Consider the following 10696-nt stretch of genomic DNA (forward strand, 5'->3'; position numbering starts at 1 on the left):
CAGCGCCCCCTTTAGTTCCGGTTTGAAATCGTGTATTCTCCATATATGGCGAGTCACTGACGTCACAGTTCGACACCGCCCCATTTCGAGTTTTGCAGCCAGGATCCACTTGTTTCAGGTTAGAAGGAGGTCAGATAAGAAACACTACTTTTGCCGTAACGCTTCTTAGTGAATATCCCTTCCAGCCATGAATCCCGATATTAAGAGGGAGCGAGAAAACGCCACCTTTAACGTGGAGACACTGACAAACATTTTGGACGGAAGCCCGCAAAAAACCAAGAGAAGACGTGAGATTGGTGAGTCCGTAATGTCTTCCTCGCCCGATAAAAGTGCTCGTACTAAATGCGAAAAATAATGCGATGATAGAAATGATCAAAACAAACGGAGACATCGTCTACTCATCTAACGCAAGAAACCTTTTATCAGTTAGCTGTGTATTTGCTAGCAGTTACCCGCTAAGTAGCTAACGTTCTCCAGGTTTCCCCCAAAACTTTTCTGTGTTTAGAAGTAAATTCCACAAAGTGAGCACTGTACAGCAGCATTTCTGCTGGTAAAATGATATTGCGAGGTTGTGCGTGCCAAAGGTCAACTCCGAGTGAAGATCGCTTAACAAATATCCGCTCGGTCTTTCCTGTCAAGATGACATTAATGTTTTAGTACCTGTATGCTTCCAACACAGCCGTATAACTGTATGTTGAGAAGTGAATGTTGATCAGACCCCAGCTGTAGTTTTATGGAGGATCGTTTAATGTGAAATGATCAAGGCCCGCCGCCTGTGCGTTTTCACCCACGGATCGCTGCCTGCACCAGGTGTGTTCTGTCCACCAGAGGCTGGATGATACAGGGGCCTTTATGAACGGCTCTGGGAACCACTGGTGACAAGTCATTGAGAAAATGCACGTGTGTGTAGAGAGAATTTCCTACTTTATATACACTAAAACGTTTTGTATGTGCACAACAGTGATCAGACTTTTGCAAACGTACAGTTGAACCATTGCATAATGTATAATGTAAAGTTTTTTGAGTACATTTTCACTGTCCTCTGCAGAGTCGCTGGTTCTCAATGACCCAGACTTTTGGGAGGACGACCCAAACTTCCTGTCCCGCAGTGAGCGCTACGATCAGGCTGTAAGAAAAAGTGCCCAAATGATCCTGAAGCTCAGAGAATATGGCATCTCTGACCCAGATGAGATCTACTGCTATAAGAAGTATGTGGAATGATGTTCAACACACTGTCAGGTCTGCTGTTGCTGCTGTGTTAGGTATTAAGGTTGGACTGCAGTGTCTCTACACTCTGACTGTGCTTTATCACAGTAGTTGGGTAACATACCAACTGAATTATGTGTTAACCTACACACATTATCCTATTGCTACTACTATTGCTATTACTGGGTTTAAATGTGATAGGGTGTTGTGTTATAGCCTAGTAATCATGATGGGAGAACAAATGTTTACAGGGTACATGATGAACTTAAACTAGCACTCTGTGTACCCACCTATGGACTTGGCACAAACAAATTCAGGTTGAGCAAAGTTCATTAAGAAAATTCACACAACTGTGTCAGAGGGTATGTAGCGCTAAACGCTGCCTCTATGAACTCTGAGTGTAGATTCTGATTGATGACATAGGTTTATTACTTTGGCTACATTGGTATCTTTGGCTCTAGATGTTGACAAAATATCATATAATGTAGATAATGCTAGATAATGTAAATAAGTAATTATGCTGCCAGTTTAACCAATCCTAATCTAGTTCTCTACCTCAACTTCACTGTGAGTTTTTATTTTTATCACAGAGTTGCGAACTTGATGGAAGTGATGAGCTTAATATTTTCCCTAAACTCTAACATTGTCTGTTAGATCTTTTACTGCGACATAGATATAATAAATACGGTTGCGTGAGTGAGTCTGAACTTCAGCTGTGTATTATTTATCTCCCATCACCCAGTTTGATTAACAGCCATCACCACGAGCCCCTGGGTTTACACTTTGCCATGTTCACCCCAACCCTGTCCTATCAGTGTGATCCTCAGCAGTCCAAGAAATGGTTACCTCTGGCAAACTCCTTCCATATTTTGGGCACATATGCCCAAACTGAGCTGGGTCACGGTCAGTCTGAACTTTTAGCCCTTAAATTCTTAGAAACTTAGTTTTTTGATAGTTGTATTAAGTTGGCACATGCCACTTTGCTGATTGGCCTACTGTGTCTTTACATAGGACTTTCTATACCACACCCCACTCATGGATGAGGGCATATTTTTTCATGGGCATATTTGTGAGCACAAAATTAGGATTTTATGCCCTTGTTGATGTAAATTGTATATGAGGCAGAAAAAAGGCTTATTTAAGCCAGCTTGGTAACTTCATTACCAGGAGTAGTGCTGGCAATTTGTTGTATGTGTTTGACAGATCAAGATCATAGTGAAAATAAAAAGTAGTTGCTGGATGCATGTCCTGACATCAAATTGAATTCTAACAAGATGGCAACGTCTGCTTTGTTACAAGATGTAGTATACTGACATCACTTTACTAGTGCTTGTCACATTGTTTTGCTTTTAATCTTGTTAGTGTACTTTTTTTTTTTTTTACGTTAACAACTTTAGATTTAGTTCAACTGCTCGTCAGCTCCCCCTTTCCTCTCATTCACTTGTTTTGTCTTGATTAATTCTTTTTTTTAAGTTGATTCTCAAATGAATTACAATGAATACTAAGCAGAAATGTTATCTTTCCCTTATCAAGCCTACCTTGGCCTTTAACATGACCAGAAATGGTGAAGAAGCTCACTGGGGAATCAGTAGATAGGACACACTGCTCAGAACAGGCTTTGGCCAATGTTATGCAGTGTTCCATTAAAAGTAATAGATGTTTGTGCAGAAGTACAGGCTGTGGGATCCCATAATGAGACTGAGGCTTCTGAATGTCTCTTTGTAATCCAAGAGGCTGACGAATCTGTTGTGAGAGAAAATAGGCCAAACCCGCTATTGTCCCTTGGCTTTCTGTAACTAAGCCAACTGAATGATAAAATGAATTTGTGTTTCATCTGTGCAAAGCTACTCTGCCAGACGTACCATACCACAACACAGATGAACACTTTGTTCAGTGTTCATCCAAACGTGTCACATTTCGAAACAAAGTCCTGAAGAATTATCAGAATCAGAAAAGACTTTATTGCCAGGTGCTGTAGAGAGCACTTTACACTTTGGAATTTGACTTGGTGTTGGCAGGTGGTGTAGCGCAAAATAAAAATACAAACAATTAAAATGAATTAAGATGAAGTTATGTACAGACTATATACAGTGGAGTGGAAAGAGTGTGCAGGTGGTCTAGGACGGTGTGACCTGTAGAGTGGCAGCGGTGGTCCTTGTGTCAGCTGTGGAGGGTTGGGGCACAGTTCAATAGACTGACTGCAGTGGGGAAGAAGCTGTTCTTGTGGCATGAGGTCCTAGTCCTGATGGACCAGAGCCTCTTGCCAAAGGGGAGGGGCTGAAAGTGTTCATGTCCTGGGTGAGCGGACCATTAGTGCCATAACATAGTTTCAACATATAAATTATTGATTCATCTAGTCATTGTTTTCTTAATACATGTCTTTATCACAGTTTTATACTTTCAATTAAGCAGCTGAAAAAGGGTCAAAAAGGGTTAGCGCCAAACTGAGAACAGTGTGACTACAGCGCCTCACAAAACTGGAAAAAAAAAGTTTTCCTTTTCTGATGCACATGTAATCAAGTGTGAATTTAATTAATTTAAGTTAAATTATACTCGTTATGGTTCAATCAGCCTTATCAATATGCATGATATGCTCACAAGCTCTTTCAATCTGTCTCTCACACCCATGTTTGCTTTATCATTTCACAACAATCCAACAATCTCCCCTCATCCCTCTGCACTTTCACCAATCTGAACGTCCATCAAACTGCTACTCCTCTTTCTTCTTGCGCCCTCTACATCACCACCTGCTCTCCTTTTTCGTCTGCCCTTGTCCCGCGTGGCCTAGCTGTGTGCACCCAAACAGGGCAGAGCCCTTGGACCTCCACCTGGGAATGTTCCTGCCCACACTGCTCAACCAGGCCACCTCAGAGCAAATGGACCGTTTCTTCATGCCTGCCTGGAACTTGGAGATCATCGGCACCTATGCTCAGACTGAAATGGGTCACGGTAAAAAAATTAAAAAGAACGGGCAGTTCTAGATCTTTTAGGCCTGTTTTGCATAATGTTTTTTTTGTTGAACTTAGTATTATGAGGTTCTTTTTATTAGTACCACTGTAATCAACCTCAAAGGTTTGGATCTTTCATGTTTTGTATGATTCTGATTGTGATAGAAGTTGATGTTACGTTTTTTTATGTTGGTGATTCAATTGACATTTGTCTGGATCACACGTGTTTGTATTATTTACATATTACATACATAACAAAACACTTTCAATTGTTTATTGAACAAACTTCATGTGAGAACCAGTTTACTAACTGTTTCTGCCCTTGTGTGGAGCACATAACCCTTAGAACGCTTGAAAAACTGCCTTTGTTAATCAGCCTGTTAAGCTGATATTACCTTTTAGTAACATTCCAGTGTAAACACGCATTCATACTGAAAAAACATTTCAAGATCTGTCAAACACCTACACAAATGCACTGCTTTGCTATTCTTTTTTTTTTATTAAACATTTATTTATTTTTAACCCATTTTATTTATTTTATACTATTAAATATGTAAATATGTTTCCTGTCCATTATATCATCATCTGACTAATTATTCCTTTATTAACTTATTTAGTTTTGTGGTTACTAATAAACATGTTTAGCATATTGAGTAACATTTGATTTTCTTTAACACTGTTTACTCTTTGTTGGAACATTGTGCTTGGATAATGGCGTCCTTCTCCAGGCACACATCTCAGAGGGCTGGAGACCACTGCCACATATGACCCATCTACACAGGAGTTTGTCTTGAACAGCCCTACAATCAGCTCTATCAAATGGTGGCCTGGAGGACGTGAGTACATTCACATTGTTATGTAAGCAGACATTTTGATGTGATTAACATTTGAAGCTGACCTGTCTAATCATCTCTCTTTCTCTTCTCTCTACAGTTGGAAAGACCTCAAACCACGCCATAGTTCTAGCCCAGCTGTACACTCAGGGAAAGTGCCACGGTCTTCATGCTTTTATCGTGCCCATCCGCGACATAAAAACACACGAACCCTTGCCAGGTAACCACCCCGGGCGACTCACTTGATGTGGTGTTTGTGGTAATGTTAGACCTCATTTCCTCCCCCTCTGTTACTATCTCAGTGTCTCGTCTGTTTTTCCTGTCTGTCTTAGGCATTGTTGTTGGTGACATCGGCCCCAAGTTTGGCTTTAATGAAATTGACAATGGTTTCCTGAAACTAGAGAATGTGCGAATCCCTCGAGAGAACATGCTGATGAAATATGCCAAGGTGATGTGAAGTTATTTGAAATATATATTATAAATATAAAACAATAACAGTCTTTGGAACTTTAGAAGATGATGATTTGATTTGTGAAAGGATTGGTGTGTTATTACATCCACTGATGACTGATGACTGTCTTTAAAGTGTCCGTTTTCTGCCAAAACATCTGGAGTCAGGCCATGTCTTTCCTTCCACCAGGTGGAGCCTGATGGAGCCTATGTGAAACCTCCAAGCTCCAAACTGACTTATGGCACCATGGTGTTCATCCGCTCCTTGATTGTAGGCACTTCAGCTAAGGCCGTCGCCAAGTCAAGCACCATTGCCATTCGCTACAGTACTGTCCGCCGTCAGTCTGAAATCAGGCCTGGGTTAGTCAATAGCAGATGAAAATGGCTACACCATCAGAGCGTTGCTTTGGTTGAATGGATGCATGCTGTTCGTAAAGTTTACAAGCCAAGTGCTGCGTCACATATATATATATTGTTTTTGTCTTGCAGCCAGCCAGAACCCCAGATCCTTGACTACCAGACGCAGCAGTACAAGCTTTTTCCTGTGCTGGCTATGGCTTATGCTTTCACTTTTGTTGGCCAGTACATGACACAGACCTACCAGCGCATTACTGGAGACATTAATGAGGGGGACTTCAGTGAGCTGCCAGAGGTACTGACCAGAGATACCTTAAAAGATACTGGAAGCATTATGATGGCTGAATAACTGAGCATGATGCGCAGAGGAAAGAGCTGTCTGGTTTTAACCAATCACATCAGTAAATATCCAAATAAGTTTGTTTACTGTATTTAGTGTCTACCTGGTAGGTCTTTGTCAGAACCTAAATATTTATGGTAATAAAAACACCCAAAGGATTTTCCTTTTAATATACTGCATACATTTGCTGCATTAAACTTTATTACTTTTGGTTGCACCATACTGTACCTGCCCCCACTGTTTTGTACTGTTATTTTTAACTTTTATGCTTTCTCTTTTCAAGAGTATTTATATAGTGAATTATTAAAATGAGGTATCCATGGCTCATTTTAGTGAATGCATTAGTAGACGTATATCCATGTTTTTAAAAACTGTTAGTGGTGATCTTTTAAAAGCTGTTGACCCTTTGTGCCCTTTCATCCACAGCTTCATGCCCTGTCTGCAGGCCTGAAGGCCTTCACCACATGGGCAGCCAACTCCGCTATTGAAGTGTGTCGCATGTCGTGTGGCGGTCATGGGTACTCTCGCAGCAGTGCCTTACCTGATATTTATACTGAGTTCACCCCCAGTTGCACCTATGAGGGAGAGAACACTGTCATGATGCTGCAGACTGCGAGGTAGCTGCAAAGCTTCCTTCCTACGTCTGACAAAAGCACATGAAAGTGTATTTTATGTTGCAATATTCTGCTTACTGCTGTTATCACTTTACTTCGAGTTGTAGCACTGTAATTTAAAATTATTCTGCTTAGTACCTATATTTTGTATGTGAAAAGAGTTGAAGAAAGGTCAATGCGACCTATTGATTACCTATTGTATTTGTTTGTAATTGATGATTTTATGTTAAATAGTTCATACATCAATACTAAGTTCTTTATCTCTGTCTGTGCAGGTACCTGGTAAAAAGCTATCGTTTGGCCAAGAATGGCCAGCAGCTGAGTGGGATTGTTTCATACCTGAATGACGCAGGGCGTGGGAGGGTCCAGCCCCAGACTGTCTCATCCAGACCCATTGTGGTTGATGTTAATGACCTGAGTAGTCTGGTGGAAGTTTACAAACTACGGGCTGCCATGTAAGAGACAATATCAGAAGAGGGCAAATATATTGCTCTGTGTCTATAGTCTGTATGGTTTCATCTAATGGATCAATTGTTAAAGGAAATTAGTTTTTATGTAGATTCCTTAAACGCCTAAATGGAAATTGAGTGCCAGTTGAGAGATCCAAGAGATAAAAGATCATTGTGTGTTGGCAGCTATTGTGTTTTCTTTTTTTAATGAGGTTATAGTAACATTGTGTGTGTGTGTGTGTGTGTGTGTGTGTGTGTGTGTGTGTGTGTGTGTGTGTGTGTGTGTGTGTGTGTGTGTGTGTGTGTGTGTGTGTGTGTGTGTGTGTGTGTGTGTGTATCCGTGTGTGTGTGTGTGTGTGTGTGTGTGTGTGTGTGTGTGTCTGTTTGTTTGTTTTATTTTTCTTAGCCTTGTAGAGCTGGCAGCTAAAAACATCCAGCAAGACATGCAGCGCAGGAAGAGTGAGGAGGATGCCTGGAACAATAATGCAATCGATCTAGTCAAAGCCTCAGATGTAAGTTCAGTTCTTTGTGTGGGTGTGTGTCCTCTGTTGGGAATAATTGTCATTTTTCTATTTAAATGTACTACTACTCTACTACTGAAAATGTGAGAGCAAAATTTCTTTTTATATTTAAAGAAAAAAAGATGTAAAATTGAATCATGTTCATGTTTGATTTTTTTATTTTTTTTTGCAGGCTCACTGTCATTATGTTGTTGTAAAGCTTTTTACTGACAAGCTTGGGGAGATTGGAGACACAGGAGTACACTCAGTGCTGTCAACTCTAGCTCTGCTCTACACTCTGCATGGCATCGCCCTGAACTCTGGAGACTTCCTACAGGTCAGAAAGAAAGAACCAATACAATCCACATTTAATTCTTTAATCTGATTCACAGGTGTCGAGCTCCAGTCCTTGAGGCCTGCTGTCCCTGCTGGTTTTCCAACTCTGTGCTGATTACCTTGATCAGGCGTGATGTCACTGATGTCTTTGTCCTCTGTCTTTTAGGCTGGACTGCTTAGTGTGCCCCAGATGCTGCAGATTTCTGTTCGTATCAAGGACCTTCTCTCTCAGCTGAGACCAAATGCTGTGGCACTTGTAGATGCCTTCAACTTTACTGACAGGACTCTGAACTCCGTCTTGGGACGGTATGATGGAAACGTCTACGACAACATGTACGAATGGGCACGCCGCTCACCACTAAACTCTACTGAGGTTAGTCTGGATCATAAAATCCTCTTAATCAAATTATAATTATGTTATATTCAAATAGATGTGTACAGCATTATGACCCTTTTTACCCTCAGGTCCACAAATCCTTCCACAAGTACCTGAAGCCCCTGCGGGCTAAACTGTAAACTCATCCCGGGTTGTGACACTTCAAGTTTGCTGCATTTGTAGGAACCCATCATATCAACCTAATGATGCCCGAAATGTAGTAATAGAATTACATTGTCATGTTCTAATGGAAAATAACAAATATATTTAGTATTTCAAATTTCCTTCTCTTTTCTACCTCTGCTACATGCCTGTGATTCAAGCAAGATGTTGTTAATCCTCCCCCCCAAACACACCTTTTTTTCCCAAGAACACAATGTTATCATGAATGTGAATGTTTATTATGAATACCTAATTTTAGAGTGAAGAAACCAACAGCAATGTCAACTGTCCAATGACTAGAAGGACCAGTCTATTTAAAAATGTGTCACAATTTTCATAAGATGAGGCCTTTATTTGTTTTGTAGTTGAGGTGGTCCAAACATCATTTTATACCTTTTTGATATTATTAGTTAAATCACTGTTGTACTGTTTTGTTAGTCAATCTGTTAGGCTACATAGACCTACTAAACAGATTTCCACTACTTGAAACATCTGCATATGTGCATCAGTTATGGTAACTGTAACAGTGTAGGCTTATAAGGTGAAAGGTTGCCTGAGAATCTTCATGCTGCCTTTTTGCTCAACAGCACAGTCTGTCACATCTGTGTCATTGGCTGATTCAGATGCGTTCAGATTTTTTGTCTCAAATTCAGACATAATTCTGATACGTCTGTATGTCCACCTTACAATGAATATGTTTATACGATAGAAAGCCTTTGAAGAAAATAGTGTTGGTTAAGGAATGTTAAGCGTGTGAATATCAAGTGTGAGGACAGTAGTGTCTGAATGTCTAAAGGTTATTTAATAAGGCACTGCACTATATACTAGTGTGTGTGTGTGTGCGCGCGAATTAGTATTCTCCCTCCCTCCCTGCTGTGTGGGGCTGATGTATAAGTAAAAGCCAACGATCTGAATGAATAATTTTTAGCTGTTGCTTTCAAAATTAACGAAATAAATTCAATATGTCCAATTTTATTATGCTGTTCAAAAGTGATATTGAAATTAATCTAAAACATGCAGACTGGATCATATTTCTAGATTAACGCTTTCTGTTATTCTATCAAAAAATCGCTTTAGAGAGAAGCTTTACAATTTCTTATAGAACTGGTAGATTTGTGCTTTTGGATTATTTCTTCTGTAAAACTGTGTTTTATGTCTAAATGATACTAAGGCTGATAAATTCTAAGTTGCAACTATTAACATTCACATTCATGACTAGAATGATGATATGATGAGACAGTTTAATCTTAAGCTTCATTGTGAACTGTAAAGACTTTGTGAGATAATGACAATGTTTTCACAAAGCTTGTAGTATTTCATTACTGTGTTTAATGATTATTAATCTGCTGATTTTGCTGTACAAGCATGATTATGACAAAGGTATTAAGCACATTTGTAATAAATTAACTTGTTTCATTGGATAAAACATTGATTTCACACAACATTTTAATGGTTGGTAAATAATAGGTGATGTATATTAATAAAAAAATAGTAATTGGTGTTGTTTGATATTGTATTTAACCATCTTAACCCTTATGCATCCCACAGTAACTTTTGGATGTTTTTTTTCAGTTGCTTATCAGTTTGGCTGTGTTACAGGTGCTGGCATGATTTTTGTCAAAAATCCTTTTTAGTTGAATCCTTGAAATCCACTATTTTTTAACTTCTATTGTCATTCATACAAGTGTTATACACTGGAGACCCTTGTGGCAAAAAGGCTACACAAACTTTATATTGTTTTTCTTGTAAATCACCGCTTCAATCATTTTCAGGATTTGAACACTTTGAACGTCTGTTATCCTATTTGAATTATTGCTTATTTTTTGGCAAAAACCACAAAAACATTTTCCATAAACTAAATAGTAGGAGGATGTTTTTTGGTGGCGAATGGAGTCTTATATATTTTTTTAAAATAACAATAATATTGGTTTAATTGTATTAGTATTTTTAAGTAGTGCTTGCTCTCGGGGCCAAAAAGGCCCCATAGACTTCAATCTAAACCATTATAAATCTCCCTGCCAATAGTAGTGGTAGTAGGTAAAAAGTAGTGATCTTTGACACTCTGACTGTAAAACAGTGATTTGTGTGTGTGTGTGTGTGTGTGTGTGTGTGTGTGTGTGTGTGT

The 10696-nt window shown here is 39.4% G+C and overlaps 1 protein-coding gene across 2 annotated transcripts; it reads left to right on the forward strand.

Moving 5' to 3' along the window:
• The first annotated feature begins 77 nt into the window (after positions 1–77).
• On the forward strand, positions 78–10070 carry acox1 (acyl-CoA oxidase 1, palmitoyl). Of its 2 annotated transcripts, none has more exons than XM_029150684.3 (14): positions 78–296; positions 1049–1208; positions 1949–2109; positions 4883–4990; positions 5088–5207; positions 5320–5435; positions 5628–5797; positions 5927–6089; positions 6561–6751; positions 7024–7203; positions 7604–7709; positions 7891–8034; positions 8200–8406; positions 8499–10070. In XM_029150684.3, the coding sequence occupies exons 1-14, from the start codon at positions 188–190 to the stop codon at positions 8547–8549; spliced, it is 1986 nt and encodes a 661-aa protein (XP_029006517.1). In that variant the 5' UTR covers positions 78–187; the 3' UTR covers positions 8550–10070. The 2 variants fall into 2 exon arrangements, with proteins under 2 accessions (XP_029006517.1, XP_029006509.1); XM_029150676.3 differs by lacking the exon at positions 1949–2109 and adding an exon at positions 3995–4155.
• The last annotated feature ends 626 nt before the right edge of the window (positions 10071–10696 follow it).

This window comes from Betta splendens, chromosome 1 (genome assembly GCF_900634795.4).
Source record: "Betta splendens chromosome 1, fBetSpl5.4, whole genome shotgun sequence".
NCBI classification, from domain to species: domain Eukaryota; kingdom Metazoa; phylum Chordata; class Actinopteri; order Anabantiformes; family Osphronemidae; genus Betta; species Betta splendens.

Excerpts from the sequence above, each read along its gene's own strand:
- acox1 (XM_029150684.3), top strand. The coding sequence starts at position 188 with ATGAATCCCGATATTAAGAGGGAGCGAGAAAACGCCACCTTTAACGTG. Across the intron at positions 297-1,048 it reads CAAGAGAAGACGTGAGATTG|AGTCGCTGGTTCTCAATGAC; the intron begins GTGAGTCCGTAA and ends TGTCCTCTGCAG. Across the intron at positions 7,710-7,890 it reads ATCTAGTCAAAGCCTCAGAT|GCTCACTGTCATTATGTTGT; the intron begins GTAAGTTCAGTT and ends TTTTTTTTGCAG.